The sequence below is a fragment of the Morone saxatilis genome, unplaced genomic scaffold (genome assembly GCF_004916995.1).
Source record: "Morone saxatilis isolate NCDOM2014 unplaced genomic scaffold, NCSU_SB_2.0 Contig21, whole genome shotgun sequence".
Taxonomy (NCBI): Eukaryota; Metazoa; Chordata; class Actinopteri; family Moronidae; genus Morone; species Morone saxatilis.
Genome location: NW_023339774.1, coordinates 9998268 through 10019934, shown reverse-complemented (window position 1 = coordinate 10019934; position 21667 = coordinate 9998268). Strand labels below are relative to the sequence as shown.

Genomic DNA, 21667 nt, shown 5'->3' with positions numbered 1-21667 from the left:
CCTTTATGATGGTGACAGCTGAAGACAGGAAAGGGGACAGAGAGAGGGGATGACACGCAGCAAGGACTCAGCCTCGGTACATGGCTCGCCAGACCTACCCACTGAGCTAACCGGGCGCCCCTCACTAAGTTATATAGATACATTACAGTATGATGCATGTCTTCTGCCAGTTTACACAGTGTAATACAATTCACATATCAAACTCATTATTATTTATAATAATATGCACACAAAAAGCTATGCATTTACTACTAAAAAAGATGACTGTAACACACATTCTTTAGTTTAAAAAGGTTTGTTTGATGAATTTTGTCTACCTGTGGATGTTCCTTCATCCATGTCTGGAATTCCATGAGGATGTGGTGGCCAAGGGTGTGGCTGCGACCCTTCTGTTTGCCTGGACAGCTCTCTAGGATTGTTAACAAGGCTTCCAGGGGCTCAGACAGCTTTGAAAATCCCTGGAGGGCCATCCAATGTAGCTGTGGGGGGAGAAAAGGAGAAAGGAGTGGTGTGAATGAAAACTATAATTGTGGAGTTAGATATATAAAACATTATAGCTTACGTTTTCATAGTTTTAATCTCGTTTTCTGGTTGATTCATTCAAAAAGGGCATCAATCATATTACAGCCACACAGTACTCATTGACAAATACACAAAACGTGTGCAGCTTGTAGGTCATTTAAAAGGAAATCTTGTCCATATGTGTGAGAAACAAGTGTTTGTTCTCCATCATTTATATAAAAGGTTTGTGTATAAAGTTTTATTCAGTGTGACATCCTTAGAGGGGAGTATTAATGATGAACCTTTTCTAAAACAATAAATAATTTTGACACATTTTAGGTCTCAGCTAAAGAATGCAAACTCAGGCATTACAAACTTCCTACACAAGAAAATAATATCTGTGTGAGAAAATGCTTTGCGTTGTGTCTTAATTTGCAAAACAGATGTCATCCACTCAATATCCTCCTCACACAGATCTCAAGTTCATTCAGTGCAACGCAAATTCCTTCCTTCCTACTGACAGACACTCTGGTTTCCTCATTAACACACACACACACACACACACACACACACTGGTGAGCGACATTTAAACATGCTGGTATCCAAGCTCTCTCTCTCACTTGTGTTCCTTCCTGTGCATGTGCTTCTTGCAGACACACAAAGACATTATCTCCCTACCTTTGTTAACGCGCGCGCACACACACACACACACCCACACACACTCACTCAATATTGCATGTGTGGAATTGACACACGCTGTGAAAGTGACTCTCACCGTCTGCAGATCTTTCCGGTTCCATAGCTCGAAGAGTTTGTCTCTCAGCACGGCAGGGTCAAGACCTGGGGGATCACACACACATAGAGGTGGTGGGGTTTCACTCTGACCTTTGACCTCTATCAACCTGTCAAGAAATTAACTGAACACTCTCCTTTTAACTGTGCCTGGATATAATGGCTTTTACCTTGCTATGCAAATATATGTTTGGCACAGCTCATGCAAACTGTTCTAACAACCGCAATGCTGATTTGCCCTTGTAGTTAGCTACTGGTCAAGTTAACAAAAGGTCAAATTTGTTGCCAAGTGGATTGAAATACCATGTTTTGTGTCCAACCAAAATCTTAGCTTATAGGTAATGCGATATACTGGAAATATTGTTTGTTAAAACAGGCATAGCTGAGTAGCCATAACGTCAAATATTATTTCTTTAACAGGCATAGCAGAGCAGCCATAACATCGGATTAACAGCTGAGGCTGGTTGGATAGTAGAGGAACCCAGCATTAGCTCTGCATTCCAGCTGAATCTGCAGCCAAAATACTCTAGAGACGACTCTTAGGGCACATTTCTTTGGAAGGCCACGTGGGTAAAAGGGCAGAGAAACAAGGAGATGTAAGAATGCATGTGAGTTTCATGTTTTGTGTCTATCTGCATGTGCGTGCGTTCCACTGAGCCTTCCCTAAAAGCTCCAGCTTCTTTCTCTGTCGCTCACGCTGTGTGTGCTCCACCGTACCTGCCCCCCTACCTCCCTCCCACCCTCCCTCCCTCCTTCCCTCCTTCCCAGGGCTAGTTTTCCTGTTCTCCTCTCCCTCCCTGCAGCAGCCTCTCTCGGTTTTGTCTCGGATTTCCCCAGGAAAGGGCTATGCGGTGGTCATGGTGTAAAAAATACAACCTTCCTGATGCATAGCCTGGGAAAGCAGACCAAAGGCCTCTCCTTCTCTCCGTGTTGGCCTCTTTCTCTACTGTGTCTTCTCCTGGCCTGACACGTTGTCTTTTTCATGTTGCCTCTTAAACATGAACTTTACCTGCCTGGGCCTGTGAGTTGAATCAGTGTGTTATGCCAGCCTTTCTGCATGTTCTGGCCCATTTAGTACAAATCACAAATGCTTTACATTATATTTCCAAAGTAATTTTTTTTTTTTTGGAAACGCATTTCCTACCTTCTAGATAATCAGTGTTTTTAAATCATTTCCATTTAATATGAAAACCTATTTCCAGTTACTAATAAGCTTGAGACAGCAACATTACAGTTTGCTATGGAAAACAGCAAAGTAGACTGGATGTAGTAAATGGGCTAAGATCTGCAAAAACACTGTTATGGTCCACTGAAAGGGCCTTTAATCTCAAGCATCTGAATAGTTTCCTTTGCTGCTCTCCCCTGTTATGCACCCCACTCCAGCCCATGTATCCCACTGACGAACATGCGTACATGCACAGCGCCTCACACAAACAGCACAACCCACTTCACCTCGCTCTCACTGTTTGTGTGAGGAGGGGAGAGGAGAGAGCAGGAGAGGAGAGGAATGTGGAGCATGTAGCTTCTTTATAGTCTGCTTGTGGGTGAACGACAGAGCTGGAGGCTCCCCATTCACTACAACATAATAACCTCCATCACCACATACACATACACAGACACACATGCAGCTCATGCACTCATTCACCTCTGAGAGGGTGGTTCGTATTTTGTTTATTTTTTGACACAAGATGATTTGAAATGTGAGAAAGTACCGCATTTTCCGCTAAGTGGACTTTAAAGTAACCGGAGACTATCTTAACCTCCTACTCTTACAAAACAATAAAAGTCACACTTGAATTTCAGTAAAATTAGACAGAGATTAAATCCACAGACAGGTCTAACTCTCTGTTGCCAGGCAGCTGCCAAAATAAAGGAAACACAAAGATCAAGTGTCTAAATGGGGCATTTGGTGTCACTACAGCCACCAGAACAGCTTCAGTGTGACTTGGCAGAGGTTGTGCAAGTGGCTCAACTCCACTGGAAGGATGCCACAACATTCTTCTACAAGTACTTCTCTCCTTTTGTGTTTTGTTGTAGGTGCTGGAAAACCCTTTCAACAGGTGCAATTACAGGATCTTGAGAATGAGGAGAGTACAAGCACTTGCTGAATTCGATGCTTTTTAACACAGTGTTTGCATGTTAATGAGCTCTCCAGAGCTGACCCACTACAACTTGGTTTCCATCCAAAAGTGGACACACACCTACGGGCTCTACAGTGAAAACGGAATGATGCTGCTGATATCATTGTACACCCCGTGAGCTCTTTGTGTTTCGCAAACTAATGCTGCCAAGAAACATGTGAACAAAGATACAAGATACCGAGATGAGTCAAAGTTAGTCACTATGGTGTGTCGCCGCAATAATATTCACAATAAAGCATTTATTCATTATTTAAATCAGGACATAAACAATACAGTGCAGGTAGTATTTGAAGGTACTGATTATTATGTTCACCCCGCTGATAATCACAGTTGACTCATTTTGTCTCCTGACTTGTTTTTCTCCAGATGTAAAAATATACAGGTGCCTCATAACCACTGTTACCTGACATTATCGACATCAGAGGTAATGTATATTTCACTACAGAGACTACTCAGCTATGTCCGTCTATATACCCGTCATCAGACCAAAACGAACCCCTGTGTGTTGTTTCTATGTTAAATAATTGAGAGGGAAGTGTTGTGAAACTGTGATACACACCCACTGCCTCTGGAGTAGTATGGCTCATTTCTGTCCACAGGATGGTGTGCTGCTATAGCTCTGTGGAGGAAGAAACACGAAAAACAGGGCTATAAATGGGACGTATCCGCCACGACTGCTCGAATATGTTACTGTCACAACATAAAGGTAGAGATCCTTTTATTTGCAGTCTATGGAATTATTTACCTTCAGTAATATAGTGAAGCTACAGCTTGTAAGCTCACTAATTTGCTCTCGGCTATTCTGGGCATCAACTCTGCTGTATCTGAATGGTGTCACGGTGCCAATAAAGTAAAATAAAACAAACAACTGAAGTGAAAATCAAACTAAAAGAATGTGAGAAAAATGTAATATGAAAGTGAACCAGTTTTGCTGTGGGAACAGCAGCCTGAGAAAGGGCAAGATGCCAGCTGGCTATGAGACTTGATTTCAGGCTGAGGATGTTTTTTTAGGCCTGAAGTCTGGTTGTTTCTCCCCGTCTGCAGACACTAGAGGCGGGCTTTAACATTCAGCTCTGTCTGGGCAAGCTCTTTCCCCCCCCCCCACCCCAGGGGATGGAGGAAGAAGAAAAGAGAAGAGAGATACGGTACCTGCAGTCAGGGCTTTTTATTATCTTCTATCGCCACCTAGTGGTAATACAACACATCTCACTTCCTCATTGCTTCATTTCACACTCTCTGTTAGCAAACATTAGCTCGTCTGACCCAGACAAAACCTGATGACAGTGGTGCGTGTGTTCATTTCACACTCGGTCCAGTGTTTCTGCTGTGAGAGCCAGCTAAAAGACCAACACTGTTTATAGTTTCACTAGTGACGCTGTGCTGGTTAGCTCGTGACTCCCTCTAAGCTAGCTGAAAACTCAGTGCTGGTTTGTTTTTTGAGTGTCGACAAACAAACACAATATTATAATATATGATAATGTAACGTTACATTATCGACGTGAATTGACTTACCATGTGCTATTTGCGTCCAGTTAACTATCGTCAGGTAGATTATAGTACCTAGCTAGATATTTGTGTGGACCTTTTTACTCAATAGCATTTTTTTTTTTTTGAAGTGGAAGCATTTAGGCCCTGTGTAGCACCTCACAGGCAGCTCCTGCTCTCACTTTGTACACAAATCCACGTTTATTCGCCAGGATTTACATGTCGTAAACCACGAACCAGGCCATTGCCCTAACAGCAAACATAAATATCTACAATCTCAAATATTTGATTGATGGAGTTTACCGGGAGCGATAAACTCACTGTAGCTAAAGCTGCCTGTAAGACAACAAGTAGGGCTAATTAAACATCGTGTCTATTCTTGGTCTACTACGTTGTTTTCAGTGGAGGCTGTCATTCAGGTTCAAAGTGCACTACTGCCACCCTCTGGTGAAGGAGCGCAGTGCAGACAACATTTGTTATGATAGATAGATAGATAGATAGAAACAGATAGAGATAGAAGGATAGATAGATAGACTAGGATAGATAATACGGGAATCAGATAGAGATAGAATACGATAAGATAGGTCGTCATTGCAGCCAGGTAGCATTTAAAATACCAATAAAATAGCTGAGGTAGAAAAGATAAAAAAAAGGAATATATATAGATTGATAAGGTGCCAAAGAAATACGATAGAATAATACATTTTACTGAAGCAATGGTTTGACCAAACACAAATCAAAATAGCCCTGAAGCAGTACAGATTTATCATCTGGGTTTTCGTTCATTCCATATACACCTGTCCATAGATGAAATGGGGCCCACCTACAATAATAAAGATAAAGTAACTACACAGCATTCAATATTCATACGAAACGTATTGTAGGTAAACAGTTACGTCAAAACCAATTATACGCCAACAGCCTAGCCATCCCCAGTTTCCATGTTAGAGCAATAACTCTTCTACATGTAAAGAGACCACATTTTGAACATATAATGTCTTTGATCCATCCCTCCCCACACAATATGGAAGTAAAACACTTTTGACCTGTTAAAATACCTCCCCAAAAGACTTCCAGGTGTCCCTAACCTATATAAAAGTTCAAATACGTTTGACCGAACCATGGTCAAGAATCAGAAAAAAATACTTATTATTTATTATTATTTTTTGTTACAAGACTCCAAGGGTTATACAGAACAAGCCAATAATATTCATACAGAGCAACAATCTATTAAGAAACCAATAAAATATAACTATATATATATAATCTACTATAGTTAGTATAGTAAAAGATGACATCAAAAGAGATCAAATTTACAGTTTAATAATTGCCAAAAAGTGATTGCCCGTGTTTGTGTCAATTACATAGATAGAATACTTTATTTATTCCCGATGGAAATTTCCAAGCATCCTAGTAGCACATAACAAAATAACAAAATAGCATGTAAACAAAAATTAAAAAACCCTGACCTTAAAGAACAGAATCAAAAAATAAGACAAAAGATAAGATAAAAGTAATTATGAATAAAATTAACAAGCAGCTACAGTTCAGAACTAGATAATTATGTACTACTATAGTATTATTAATAAATGGCTAGTCAAACCAGCGTGTCTTGTATTGATGATGGAAGAAGACATCGATTCAAGCCCATCGATCAAAGCCATGAGACAATCGAACCCCGAAACTCCCAATAGAATTGGAGACGTCACGTGTCGATGTTGTTACCCAACCCGTGCTCGCCGCGTGTCACCTCTAAAATACCCGCCGCTGTTCTCCGCAGGTGATTGTTTGTTGGTTGTTGTTGTTGTTGTTTACAGGAGCGGAACTCCCCCGCCGCGGTGCGTCCTCTCCCTCCGTCGCTCCCGTTGACTTTGCGGATCGGCGTCCGGATCAACCGTCACTGTGGCCGACGGCAGAGAGCGACACGGTCACTTGTCTCCTCCAGCACAGCTAGCATCAGCTAACGCTAGCGGACCTCACCGCGGAGCTAGCCTGCTAGTTGCTTAGCAGCGATGGAGTGGCTAGGCAACGGAGCCTCAGTTCACCCCAACGAAGAGTCAAACAGTGCCGCAGCCTCAACAGCCTCAACAGCCAGGGGCTTCAGTGGGGGTTATCCCCACCAGCAGGTAATAAGCTCATGCTCAACAGCGCGGGTTGTGAAGTTTACACTTTAACTTTACAGAGATAACGGAATTGTCTTAAAAGCGTGCTAACTAGCTACGCCTGTTGTGGGACCATGGCGAGAAGTTCACGCCAAGTTGGCTGATAGTTAGCAACGCAGAGGCTAGTGTCTGTTTTTCAAGAGTGTTTTTATGAGGTGTGCCCTCGCCACCGTGTCACTGTCGCAGCAGATAGCTTGTAGGGAGCAGCTGCCGTCGTGTGTTAGTCGAGACCTGTCACGGTGCGAAACAGTACCCAGGCTGCACTGCTCACCTGACGCAAACCCGTGGTTGCGCAGTCTAGCTACCTATTTTACACTTCTCCAGGTAAACCGATCACTCGCAGTGTCATCATCCTGTTAGAAAGAGACCATCTATATGCGGCACGGTGAGATCAGAGGCCACAACAAGACATGAAGCGGTAGCTCACTGCCCCATTCCCTCAGGTCCTCGATATTCTCACACACCACAGCTGTGGGCCCTGTCTGTCGTGGACTAGAAAGGGCATTTGGTTGTTTTGGGGTAGGCATGGATAAGATGGAAACAAGCGTTCATTTATTTTTAGCCACCTCGCCCCACCCTGTACCAAATATGGCATGGCTGTGGTCATGAAAGCTTTAAAGCCAGTGGCCTACATTTAGTTTGTGATTCAGAGTGAGCAGGCAGTTCTGCGTGTCAGCTGTTCCCCTCCTGTAGAGCCCATCCTCTCTCCTCAGGATGATGTTGTAAATGTGACCTCCCATCGTGGGCACTTTTGTGTGTTCGGTCTAAACCTGACACCGACAGAAGGGCAAATTACCACAGGATTCTTGCACGGGGAAAGTTTGGGTTCTTTGGACAAGAAATATTTGTTTCCTGCCCTACAAACCACAACAACACTCTACTGTGTAATACATGAGGATTTACTGTTGAGTCACTGACAGTGTTTCTTTTCTCTCGTGTCCTAATTTCTTCATTTTTTCTCCATTAACCTCACCAGTCACCATCATCGCACATTTGCAATTGTGCCATGGCATCGTTGTGCCAGAGCCAGCAGCGCTGTGTGAAGGCCTCTATCGTCTCCAGCTGGAAACTGGCTGAGGCCCAGGATCAGTTGTGTTCTCTAGGCGTCCACAGCTCCGAGTCCCTGGAGCAGGAACGTGCTCGGACTCAGGCCTGCCCTACCGAACTCACACACAATGAGGAGGAGTGGCGCCGCAAGGAGAGCATGCTGGGAGTCCAGGAGCCCAGCCGCAGTCCTGTACTCGGAGCTGTCGGAAGTTGGGATGTTTTTGATAAGGTAAGCGTGCAAACAGTTGGGATTTCTTTCAAGTTTAAGTGAGCTGTTGTGACACATACAGCTGAGACGGAAAACTGAAAGCAAGCAAACAAAATTGGGACAGGAAAGTGGAACTCTGTTACATTAGGTAACGTTATGTTAACATTTTCTTATACTTATTCGACTGTCATTACCTATAGACCATGTCAACAGTTAGTTTGTGTCTTCTCTCCCCTCCAGAGTATCATCAATGTCCAAAATCAACCTGTAGAAATGGATCAGGATAAGTGCAAGACGTTTCTCCAAAAGTATGAGCAAGAGCTCAGACATTTTGGTAAGTGAGATGCCAAATCTGAAGTTTCTAATAAGAATAGTGTCACACTCTCACACAACATACATAAAACGTCAGTATTTCAACAGTACTTTAAAAATAGTTGCAGCTTGAGGCAGGATTTGTCCTCCAGTTTCTCTGTAATAGATCTAATAGATATTTAGTCTGCATGTCCATAGATTTCATGTGTCTCCATACATGTGGTAGAATAATTCAAGTCACCTACTTGAATTATTGGAGAGAACGCCTGCCAGCAAGACACTGTTACTGTCTTTTGTTTTTCAAACTTTTACCAAAACTATAGATTCATTATGATGCATTGCCTTACTCAAAACAGTTTAATGTCCTCAGGGGTATTGCCGTTCCTTAAAAGCATGATGTGTCTGTACTTGAAGGAAGTTAATCAGTCATAAAATACGGGATGCTTTAGAAAATTATTTGCCCAAATGTAAAATATAGGTCACACATTTCTTAGTGTGGGAGGAGGAGTGCTGGAGGGCGGGCACTGCCGGTCAACTAGACTAACATTCTCAGAAAACAGTAGCAAGTAACTGGGTTCTCTTCGGCAATAGTTTCACATACACACATCACGTAACTAATATGCTTTTGATCCATTCGTCAGGTATGCTGCGGAGATGGGATGACAGTCAGCGATTCCTCGCAGACATGCCTCAGCTCATCTGTGAGGAAACGTCCAACTATTTAATTCTGTGGTGCATGAAACTACAGCAAGAAGGGGTAATGTATTGAAGGATAAAGCTGGTGTTATTTTATCTTATTATCCACAACAAAACCATAATGAGACCAAACCAGACAAGGAATTTATCCTACTAACCAGTCTGTTTAGTCACAGCCTTGTATAGCTAATGCCATAAGAGCCATCTAGTTGCAGTGGATGGCATATTCTTTTATTATGATAAACAAGGCCAGTGTAGTTTGTTTCTTTTATTTTGCTTTCTTTTCATTTTTTTTCTTCTCAGCTCGTCAAACTAGAAAAGCAGTGTAAACATGGAACCACATGCCTGAGCATGTGCATATCTGCAAACAGACTGAAAATGCAGTTAATATTAATAATCGCACTGTTCTATTGAAGTGTCCAAGTAAGTCATGACAGTGAGCCAGCATGCACAATACCAGGACCCTGAAACTGAAGCTGCTAAATGGAACCCAGCCATCATTAATTGAACTGTTGTTGTTGTTGTTTTTTACAGTAACATGTTAAAATGTCTTCAGTGAAAAAGGCCAGTGCATCAGTATGTATGTATGTATGTATGTATGTATGTATGTATGTTCAGAGGCTATACAGAATGTATTTGCAAGCATGATAATAATGATGACAAGATTAAACAGTGTCTGATGTGCTTGCACACACAGTGATTTAAGCAATCACTTTTGAGTGCTCTTTTTGGTTATTGAAATATGTATTAGGTATTCAGGTTTCAGATATGTGTAGCAGTTTCTCTTTCTCTTGGTGCCAGCTTAGAGTATCACACTTCTAAATAAAGAGATGCCGTCACCTGCTTTATTAGTCCCATATGTGGGTCCTAATTTTGTTCATGTTCACGTTTTGTCAGGGCTAACCTCTCTGTAGAAATCAGACATTTTTAGTGAGGTGCTCCAGGGAATTTACACCCCTAAGTATCTGTCAACATACCATACACAACAGAACATACTGCTGTATGTATGTAAGTGTTAGAATTCAGTAATTACGTAGCACAAGTTATTCACAGTTTAGCACAGTTCAAGAAGTTAAACAGATGCCCAATTAAGACACACAGATGGTCAAAAATGTGTTTTTTTTGTTTTGTGTCCTGCAGAAAGAAGCACTGATGGAGCAGGTGGCACACCAAGCTGTAGTGATGCAGTTCATCCTGGAGATGGCCTCGAACTCTCAGCAGGATCCTCGAGGCTGCTTCAGACAGTTCTTCCACAAAGCCAAAGTAAGACACAGACATCTGATTAATGCTGTACAACGGTATGATGGTCAACAGCTCTACCCTACAATGTATGTATTATACAGTGTAACAAAGGCACATTTGTTTTAGAAATATGGTTTTATACTTGGATTTTTTTGTTATTGATAGTACAGTGCTCTATACCAGATTGAAATGTTCTTCAGGTGGATGCTTTTTCCATTAAGCTGTTGTGCCACGTTTTCCTAATATTGTTTCCATCGTTGCTCTGTAGGACGGAAAGGATGTCTACTTAGACGTCTTCCATACAGAGCTTGAGACCTTCAAACGCAGAGTGAAAGAATATGCCATCAAGTGTAGAGGTGGTACACCCAACAACATTGAACAACAGAATACTGGCACAAACTGCAGACTCGACCCCAAAGAAGCCCTCGACTCTTTACCTTCAGTAAGTGCTGTTTCTCCTTTTCCCAGCGCTACTGAGACTCATAGACTGTTGCAGTTACTGCACACAGCTGTAAGATGGCACCATTGAGCCATTAGTCCTCTGATGTAAACAACTCTTAAAGTTCATCTTGAAGTTGGGTGCTGGACTTTAAAGTGTCAGCACTCGTGTTGAAGTGGGATTAGGTGTTATTGTAGCAAAATATGCTCATGATCAGTTTCATGTGTGTTTATCCACAATTTTTGGATGTGGTGAGAGCAATGCAGTGCACCATGGAACTTTTCATGGGAATTAGGAAAACATGGAGTAAAAACACTGAGCAAGTTAGCACTTTGAAAAGTAGATTTTACCTACAAAGCATGGTCTCTTGAACCATCATGTTATCTGCAGCCTTTTTCTTGTCTCCGTAATTGGAAACCCCAACATCTGCCACACCGTAGAAACTTGATCCCTACTTTTAGTTTTACCTGACTGAGTCAAATGTGCGTCAGTGTGTCTCGCGGTTAGTGCGATAGAGTAGAAGTAGAGTGATATGTTTCATAGATGCATGAGGGGAGCTCTACCAGGAGGAGTTACATGTAACAAACGGTCTCTCTCTCTGGATCCCCGAGTCTGCCTCATACTAATTAAAGGCCTTTATTGTTTATGGCATTCTAAACTAATAACAGACATGAAAGAGATTTTTATTTGATAATTGAAGTGTAAAATAATTCAGATGAAGTGTAAAAGATGCCAAATGGATTTTCTAGTAAACTTCATGTTTGTAGGATGAAAGCCTTTTGTAAGGGAGAGAGAATGAGGCCTCCTCCCCCCTGCTGGCCCCACAGCTTGACTAGCTGCCAAACATCTACCCAGAGAGAAGGAAAAAAACTCCCCACAGAGGAAAGATGGCTACCCAGGAATGCGATCAAGCCTGTTGAAACTGAAGCTTGGCTCTTCAGGTCCCTGCTTTTGGATTTGTGTGGTTTTCATCACGTAGCATCTCCCCTCACTTTGAACTCACGGTCAGTCTCTGAGGAGTGATTGGAGGAGCGTTTGCGAATTCACAATCTAAATGCTAGCTTCAGCTCAGATCGGTGCATTAAGTGTTTAGGAGCCAAAGTGCAGTTACATAACCATTATAATCCTCTAACCAGGCCACAGTAGCTTAATCCCCCAGAGTCTCTCTCCAGCTCCATGTAAACCTATTTTTGATTTTGATTTGTGCCTGACAATCCTCACCTGTGAATGGTTGTTGATTTGACGCGACTGTCTTTGTCTCCCTCCACTAGGTGGCAGAGTATCCTATGAAGCGCTGTGTAGAGGCGGGACTGTGGACAAGCACAGGGAGGTGGACAAAAGAGGAATCAACAGAAACTGACGATATGCGCATGATGGAGACGTCCTAGGGGTTGTAGGATCGACCCCCTGCTTTTCTTCCATCTCCATCGTCTCCCCACTTAGGAGCTACCTGAGTTTTAAGCCCCCTTTACACAGCGGACCAGGCGGAAAAACCCCAGTGCAGAGCAGGAATAAACAGAGACATGATCAATCTTTTACGCTGCAACTGTCGGTGGCGAACCTGCAGGAACATAATGTTTTTGCTCATTACAAACAGGTTGGCCTGTGGCCTTTCTGCAGTGTCTCTTTCCAGCTCAGTGCATGTGTTGTGCCATAAGATACAGATACAGATGGAGTTCTTATATCCTTCAAACTGGTTCCCCTTAAAATGAATCATGTCATGTACGAGAGAAGCATGACTTGACAGATCAATGAACATTTTGTATAAACAGTATTGTCGATCGTTTGCTTTACTGTGCTACACATTTATTATGGCAAAGTGTCTTGAAGTAAAACGTAGAACTACCTGATCATGTTTCTAAAATAGAGAGAAGGTGGCTGCCCAGCAAGTGAGATCTGTTGAGTAATTAGATTTCAATCATGAGGGGAAAAAGTATGCATATGATAAGGCACTTCTGAGCATATTTGGAATACAGTTCACCTGAAGGCGGGACTGCGGCGTAATGTCTGAATCTGTAACAAATACAGAGAGCATGAAATGACAGTCCACTGAGTAAAAGGTTTGGATTAAAAGGTCTAGGGTCACACTCAGAGGTTCTTTGTCGGGAGAGGATGAATAATGCAGTATCTGGTTCTGTGCTGACTCAGTTGTCTGCAATGAACATATAAAACCGATGTTTCATGATGCACTCAGCCTTTAATGCAAAACATGCGTGTTAAAGGGGCAAAGTCAGCTCAGTCTCATGAGGATTTTTGAGACAATCTTGGTGTTGAGTGCAAATGTGAATGACCTGCATCCAGGTTATTATCTGGGTGTAAGACGCATGGTAATGTAAGGTGTGATGAGGGTTTAATTGGTTTTTATTCCCTATGAATTTATTTTATCAGGCATTCACTTAAAGCCTCAAAATTGAACTGGCACGCAGCTTATTCAGATCTTTCAGTACATAAAAGGTTTACTAGGCCTGCGTGGCCTTTGCGTATTTATGTTTTTCTGGTTCAGTGATGGGCCAGTGTAAACCAGATTGCCATCTGTACCCAGCATCTGAAGCCGAGTCACAACCTCCAGTTTCCTTATACATATATAAGTGCTCTGTGCATACTGGTGTCGGGAATCTACAGCTGAGTAGGGGCTAAAAGCACCGGTATGGAGGGGATGGGGGGGGAACAAAGGGCTGAGCTCTCCACAAAGACATTTACTGCATTTGTATGCAGAAAGTAACTTTGTGCATCTGAATGTGTCCTGCACTTTATATTTCTCTTTTCAAAACAGAAATGGTTTAAAAAAAAGAGGCCGAGGTAGAGTGTTTGAAGCACTTGACTTTATTATTCTTCCCAGTCATCAAGATTTGTTTATTTCACAAGCAGGCTTTAGCTGAGCTCGTGTTTTGAATTGTGTGACATTTTGATTCGGTTTACTTTTGTATTTTGTTGTTTGCTGACTTTTTTTTGTCACTTTTTGTGTTTCGTGTTTGTGCCAGATTTATTAGGCTTCCAATTATCTGTTCCCTTGATGATTAATATTCATTATTTAACAAGACAGCCAAAATCAGTATGAGAATCTGCTAAGCGACGGGATCAGTAAGACATTTACTGCACACTGGAATTAAAGATACCATACGATGCATTAAAGTACAATACATCTGTTTATGACTTAAAGCTGTGATGCAGTGTTAATTCTGCGGTGCACCTGGTGTCATCTCACTATTCATCAATTCACAGATTTACATGTACTTTACACACAGTGCTGTTGTGGGGCAGTTCACATATGACGTGTAACGTAGACTGTAAACATACATAGAGGTATTTTAAGCAGTGAAGCTAAAACAATGTGCTTTAGTGGTCTTATATGTGTTTCTCTTTTTTCTGTCCACAGTGACTAATTAACTATGCAAAATAATTGTATGGCTTAAGCTGTTGTACAGTACCTGTGGCCAGTGTCCATAGTGTCTCAACTTCCTAAATTAGCTAAAGATTATGACTCTATTAAACATAGAGTGAAAAGGAGAGAATTTCTGTCACTAATCTGTGAGTTTATCGAATTACACAAGTTACACTTGTCTTTCAGTGTAAGATTTGGTTTCTCTTGCTGCTGTTAGAAACTCTATATACATATAAAACCAGTGCTAAATGTTTGTGTCTTGCTGTCGACTGCTACAGTTATTTGTAGACCTGCAAATTATACAGTGGTTTCCTCTTGTCATTTAAAAATGAGGAGCCTGGGACGGCGCCATCATTAAATCCCCAGGATAACTAACTAACAATTTTACACATCAGCGTCTGTTAACTGGTCATGGGGAGTAACTTATATTTTTGATAAGTTCCATAAAGCCTTTTGTGACACCAGAGGGAGCTTCTTAAAACGTTATAAAACAGTGGTTTTATAAATGAAGTTGACTTTACTCTGTAGCCTGCTCCTCATATCTGCTTGAACCTACATAAACCCAAATCTCCAACCCAATGTTCAGCAGTTGAGTTGTATTAAGGGGGAATTGTGGGAATAAATAAAGGTAATATCTCTGCTGCATTGATTTTGATACTTTATTTTTTGTAACTGTAACTTAGGAGCACAAGGATGAATCTGTTTTATGGGTGTGTTAACTGTCAAAACCGATGACTGGGATGCTATCCAGTTGTTACTCTGATTACAGTAATATATTACAATATGTAACTAGTATCCTATCAGAAGTTTATTGTGATTCGTAATAAATACTCATGACACAGTCGTAAGTTGTCATTGAAGAGGAGGTGTGCTTTTAAATATTCAAGTGTTTAGAAATACACACGGTACATTTTCAGGAAACAGTACATTGCAAGCATTGGTGTAGTTTTCGAAATGCTTTTGACACGGTGAAACATTCTTAAGACAAAGTGCAAAAACACCGAACTGCAGATCAACCTTGAATGTCATGATATTTTCTAATAAGATGATGTGTTATAAATGTTTTAATTTATACACTTATCAATATGGTTTTTAGTTGTCAAGTCAAAATGGCAGCTATCGGTATACATTTATAGACTTGGTCACAGCAAGGAATGCCCGGTTAAAAATGGGAACTGTGTATTTTAAAGGCAACACTATTAAGACTTGAGGTGGTTGAAATAAGCTGTTACTCATTGATGGCTTCATTAAAAGTATGGTCAGTTTATACATTATTCACTTTGTGGTCCATATGCATAAAAAGTATTTACAAACTACATTCATGGAGCTACCTGTTACATTTTCAAAAGCAGCAAAAGGCACAGCTTGTAGACCATGGCACATTTCCCTTTTAGGGCAGTTACCCACTGCATAAGAAACAGTCCCATTCTGGGGCAAGAAGCCCATGCAATGTTGTTGTTTTTTTTTAAGGATTTCTTACAAAAAAAAGCTGGAAAGTCTCTCTCTCTTTAGCTCAAGATATCTTATGTGTGTCCATTCTTTTCAGTGTCGCTGCCATCAACTAAGACAACAAGTCATGATTGCAATTACAAAACCTGTAAGTTAAAAATGTATACATAACTCTAAAGTTGGTTGATTTCACCAAAAGGGCATGCCAACTATTCCTATCATTTATATTCTACTATTAAAGACCTTGATATTAGATTCAGTGACACCTCCTGGCTTTATAAAAGGCACATTATGGAATGAAGAGACAATCTTTTTAAATTTTACACTCACATGCTGAGAGTTTCCCAAACTAATTGCAGCAACATTGTGGAAGCAGAACAGTAGTGCAATAAGTATTTCAAAAGTGGAGTTTTCCCCAACAAAATCTGTATCTTACTATTGCTTCTTGACATAAACTATGAGCTTGTTCCTCATTTTGAACATCCAGAATATATTATTACACAGATGGCTGTCCTCTAAGTGGCACCTGATTTGACAATATGTACAAAGTTGTTTGTGCTGGTAAACTTGAAACCTTCTTGTGCCTTTCTGTTGAGGCTTTCTATGCAACTGTCTGGTTGACGGAGGGGAGTTTTCTGTGGAGGAAAGCCTCAACGTGCGGCCAAATCTTGTTGGTTTCTGTCCCAGAGAAGGTCTGTAGCACACCTTTACTCCTGGAAGGACAAAGAAACACAGAACACGTTAAACATCATTTAAAGTGAACACTCTCTATCCTATTCCCAGTCTGTAATCCTTCAAATGATGACCAGCCTCTCGTTAATTGTGGTAAAAATAAGTAGGACACTAGCTAAGCACATCCCTGTGGTTTGAGGGAACACAGAGTAATATGTTTTCTTGCCTAATTAGTCCAGAAATAGCAATTATGATGCATGTACTTTCAAATTGGGTCCACAGCCTCTTGTGTAGTATTTGTATTTGTATTGTGTGAGGTTTATTGATTCTGGTAAACCTTAGAGAGATTTTTAAAAATATGCATGTATTCATTTAACTCCTGTAATAAGGAGAAAAATGGTGTTTGCACTTATTAGTTTGTCCTCTTGGAATGTGTTTCTTAAGGAGTTTTTCAGTCATGCAACTGTGAGGAATGTGAAAGGAGAACATGACCAATGGTCATGGCTCAGCAGCACTGACTGTAGCCTTTTACCTATATTAGGTCCAGTGTGTAACATTTAGGAGGCTCCATTGGCAGAAATCTAATACAATGTTAATAGGTATGTTTTCATTGTATAATCATCTGAATATAGGAATTGTTGTGTTTTCGTTAGCTTAGAATGAGACGTTTTTATCTACAGACATTGCAGGTTTTCTCCTACATACTTTGCAGCTTGTTTTCATTCGCAGGTAGTCAAACACAGACGCGAGGCGTGTTCAGGTAGCTATCTGAAACTTCACTGCTAGATGTCACTCAATCCCACACACTGCTCCTTTAAGACATTTATGTGGAGTATAATTCAGTAAGATGTGAGACACTGTAATGCATTCAAACATCTGCCCATTATTCCTCTTTCTCTGTGCAGGGATGCAAAAAAGGGCACTGTAATAAGTAGGTGGAAGTATATTTTGATTTATCTGTGCTATTCTACCTGTAGTACTCTAAAACAGGCTCTGTCTGGGTTTCGTATGCCTTCAGTCTCCGTGTGACCGTCTCTGGTGTGTCATCGTCCCTCTGGACCAGAGGCTCCCCTGTCACATCATCCAAACCCTGGAGAAAGCACATAAACAAATATTGTGGTGACTTAATTACTTTCACACTACACCTGCACAAGATGCTGTAACAATACTTTTTAAATGCATGTTTTATGCAAGCTGCAAATGGTTTTGTTTAGTCTTTCTGCGCCTGCTGACTGATAAGAAGAAACATAATATAATAAATTTTTTTACCTGACAAATTATGTGAGAAACCTGCTGAGACAGAGTTGCGTAATAAATGCTTGAGGCACTGTAACTTCCATCCATTGTACTAGTCCACAGTTGTAGGATTTGTCCAGCTCAAACACAGACACACACACACAGACTCAAATGTAAACACTGATCAAGAAACACAGTGTGAGTGTTGTCTTTGCTTTCAAACCAGCTGAGCAAGAGAAGAGACAAGGTTGATAATAGCAAGGCTGATAACGTTGGAAGACATTTCAGTTGTGTTGACTATATGATAACATATTTTCTTGTTTTTTCACCCTGTGCGAGATGTAATGTCTGTTTCCATTGTATGTAGAGTTTAAACATGACCTCCCTGATAATGATCTCAAGCAACAGTGGTTTATGACCACGTTATGTACCACATCTTTGCCAAAACCATTGGCCTGTTTCACAACGCACAGGTATTACTAATAACATTAACGTGGGCTCTGTTCTATTCAAGTGCTCCAGTAAGTCCTGACAGTGTGACAGTGAGTCAGCATGCACAATACCAGGACCATGAACCTGCTAAATAATTCAGCCATCATTAATTTGATTATTTACACACGTGCTTTTCCTACTGTAAGATGTCCAGATGTTGTGGAAAAATGTCTAAACCTCACTTGGCTTGTAGAAAAGTTAATTTTATGTAATCTATATCACTTTTGACACTACAGGGTTTTTTTCTTCTGCAGGCTGAGGAGTGTTATTTTCCAAAGTGTTTTTGTTATGGGCCCTGCAAAACATTTACAGTGACCCTGATGTTTCTGAGGACATAATTTGAAGGTGACTACAACCAAACAAGCTGCCCTGCAAAACTGTGCTTATTTGTTGGTGTTAAGTGCTTACGTTAGGGTAACGTGTGCACAATGACAATGCTAACATGCTGATGTTTAGCAGGAAATGTTTGTCTTGTTGACAATCTTAGTTTAGCATGCTAACATTTGCTAATTAACACAAAGTACGTTGGAGGCTGAAGGGGAGGTCATTAGTTTTGTAGGTATTTGGTCATAAGCTGAAGTATTGGAAAAATTAAAATGTCGACATGCTGCAGGCACTAGAGGAAAATTCTACATGGTAAAACCTTTTATACAGTCTACGGGTAAAACACAGCAGCAGGCGTATTGAAATTACTTAATCAGAAAGACTAGAAGGAAAAGTGTAGGTCTATGTGTCGAAATATCTCGACACGATCACAAACAGAAACATACACCACTCAGAGAAGGGGGTAATGATAAAGGTGTTGATGATCCTCAGTCCTAAACATTAACACTGACTAGCAACATCCTTTCATAGTATCAGTCTACCTCTTGCATATTTTAGCAGGAGATGTTATGAAACATGGAGGAACAGTTCCAGGAATCTGACAGTGTCTTCAGTTTACTCAGAGAGCATGCACAGTCCCTAAAGAGCATGTGTGGGCTGAGGGGGGATATCATGTGCTGTCCCAAAATCTGCATGAAATGAATGATTCATAAGGAGCAAGACTCCTGTGGTATATTCCCAAAATTCCATATACCAAATTCACGCCTCTAATAATTCAAGTTGTACTGAAAGCTAAGCTCAGATCTCAGGAAGAAAGTAGATGTGTCTAATGACCTCTAAGTGTGTTCACTGTTCGTTTTTGAGGGGAAGGTGGCAGCTGCTTCATGAACATGAAGAAAGAAGAAATACTGGAATTTTTAAACTCTTTGTGTGATTGCTTTTATTCCTATTTTATATATGTTTCTGACACATTGTTCTTGCTAAATCAGGACTGTGAAGAATGCACTGAAGCCAATGATTAACTATAAATGTGTTACTCCTTGTGCAGGAAATGTAGCAGGAACATGCTGCAAATCCCTGACACAGAGACATGTGACCCAGTTGTGTTAGCTATGAGTCATGCATCTGTTAGACAGAAACCAAATAAAATAAAATATCTTACCATGACTACTGTTATAATGAATACAGTCATTATTGCTGTATTATAATAAATAATGATGTACCGACCTACAAAACAGTATTGCCTACAATTATCAGAGAGCTCTGTCTGTAGTCATGGAAACAGATCCACCAAAAAACATGCTCATCAAAAGAAACTTCAATAAAATGACTTTGCCTGACGCACATCTTCACAAAACACTAAATCAAGGAAAACAATCAGAAACCTGAGCTCTAGTAGCGTGCCTGATTAAATAATGCATGCACGTTCACTGTTGTTGAAACTAAAATCCAACTGACTGTCTTTAACTGCACTAGCTGCCAGCCACTCTGTTTACTGGTGTGTAATTGCACTGGATGAGAGCAAAGGTCCCCACTTGAATTTTCACAGCTAACAAGTAGCCTGTTCATCTGCCCGTTCCTGCTATTTTTTCTCATTAGAAAGTTGTCTCTTGTGTCAATTGTTGTTGTCTGTTTCTGTTCTCTCTTTCAGTAATGCAGTTCTTTTGTTTGGGTTCACAGTGGCTTTTTTCTTTTTTTTCGTATTATATTGGCTTTTGCACCTAATTTTTTCCAAGATGAAAAAAAATCAGTAATCTCAAATAAAGAGTATACTTTGCTTCTCAGGATAAACGAAAAGACAGTTATATGCCATTTTTTTAAAGCCAAGGGTAAAGTATTAGACCAGCTTAAAGCTCAAGGACATTTATGTTTGAAAAGACACAGTTTCTGTACTGACAATATCTGGAAACCAAAACCCGAAACACGGACAGAGTAATAGGTAAGAGGAAATATATTTACAGGAACTTTAGGTGGGTTGAAATCAATGTTGTAGACTCTGCCGCTGGGAAAGTGAGTCCAGCGTGAGGTCAGCCTCTGTTTGATGGTCTGGAAAGGTACATTGAGGTTGATGACTGTATCCACAGTGTAGGCGCTGTCCAGAGTCTCTGCCTGGGATACTGTACGAGGGAAACCTGTTACAGAGACAGACAGACAGAAAGTGTGCGGGGAAGAAAGAAGTAAATAACTAAACCAGGATTTGAATTCAACAACATAAGAACAAATGAGAGAAAGAATGTTCCCCTGAGAGCAGACAACTAAAAGCATCCCTGAAAAGAACATAAAGATCTATAACAAACAACGCTGATAATGGGTGGGTAAACAAACTTGTGAGCTTTTACCATCGAGCAGCCAGCTGCTCTGGTCCAGTGCTCTCAGGTCACTCAGGATGAGACGAGACATGACGTCATCAGGTACCAGCTGACCTTGATCGATACAGGACTTCATCAACAGGCCGAGTTCTGACACACAGAGACAAAAAGAGACAGGAAGTTGCTGATTATACTCCATGCTATACTTATATACTTATACTTATTTCTTCCAGAAAACATTAACTTTTGTATGTTTTTAGCTGCTTCCACCCTGCCATTGTTTGTAACCTGCTCCTCATTTTAAACACATTCAACTTGCAGACACACACAGTCACCTATTTATTTTATATCAGTAGTATTACTTCTATTATTATTATTTGTTTATTTTTTGTTATTTAGTTTAAATAATGCCATTGTTACACTACAGTCAGCACGTCATGGTACATCTGATTCCTACATACAGGCAGAAATGAAATCTCTGTCAACCTGTTGAGGACATCGAAGCAGTGGAATACGAACTGAATGAGTTCCACTGTTACTTTGAAAGACAAAGGGACAGTCCTGATACCATCCCCCGTGACACCCTCCACCAGCCCCCCACCCCCAGCTCAGCAGAAGCCTGGGCCTCTCCTCAACTCCACATCTCCCGACCTCTGTGACCCCTCCCTCCTCCACCACAGTGACGACTCTCTGCCTCCAGGAGAGGGACGTCAACAGGCTCTTTAAGAGGCAGAACCCCCGCAAAGCAGCCGGACCAGACTCTGTCTCTCCATCCACC

At 41.0% G+C, this 21667-nt stretch overlaps 3 protein-coding genes across 4 annotated transcripts in view; 1 reads left to right on the top strand and 2 right to left on the bottom strand.

Annotated features, from left to right (window-relative positions):
• Positions 1-5093, bottom strand: part of exd3 (exonuclease 3'-5' domain containing 3) — a 37667-nt gene extending 32574 nt beyond the window's left edge. Inside the window, exons 1-4 of the mRNA XM_035667855.1 lie at positions 4947-5093; positions 3994-4053; positions 1277-1341; positions 318-479 (exon numbers count right to left, since the gene is read on the bottom strand). Of these exons, the coding sequence (XP_035523748.1) occupies positions 318-479; positions 1277-1341; positions 3994-4021 (255 nt within the window). The 5' untranslated portion in view covers positions 4022-4053; positions 4947-5093. The remainder of the gene's footprint in view (positions 1-317; positions 480-1276; positions 1342-3993; positions 4054-4946) is intronic.
• A 1593-nt stretch (positions 5094-6686) lies between these two features.
• cdc37l1 (cell division cycle 37-like 1) lies at positions 6687-15043 on the top strand. 2 transcript variants are annotated; one of them, XM_035668054.1, is made up of 7 exons: positions 6687-7045; positions 8058-8357; positions 8577-8670; positions 9290-9405; positions 10485-10607; positions 10855-11028; positions 12297-15043. In XM_035668054.1, the coding sequence occupies exons 1-7, from the start codon at positions 6932-6934 to the stop codon at positions 12411-12413; spliced, it is 1038 nt and encodes a 345-aa protein (XP_035523947.1). In that variant the 5' UTR covers positions 6687-6931; the 3' UTR covers positions 12414-15043. The 2 variants fall into 2 exon arrangements, with proteins under 2 accessions (XP_035523947.1, XP_035523948.1); XM_035668055.1 differs by lacking the exon at positions 6687-7045 and adding an exon at positions 7748-7965.
• Positions 15044-15202: 159 nt separating this feature from the next.
• Positions 15203-21667, bottom strand: part of ak3 (adenylate kinase 3) — an 8271-nt gene continuing 1806 nt past the window's right edge. Inside the window, exons 2-5 of the mRNA XM_035668059.1 lie at positions 20920-21039; positions 20540-20712; positions 17500-17618; positions 15203-16569 (exon numbers count right to left, since the gene is read on the bottom strand). Of these exons, the coding sequence (XP_035523952.1) occupies positions 16458-16569; positions 17500-17618; positions 20540-20712; positions 20920-21039 (524 nt within the window). The 3' untranslated portion in view covers positions 15203-16457. The remainder of the gene's footprint in view (positions 16570-17499; positions 17619-20539; positions 20713-20919; positions 21040-21667) is intronic.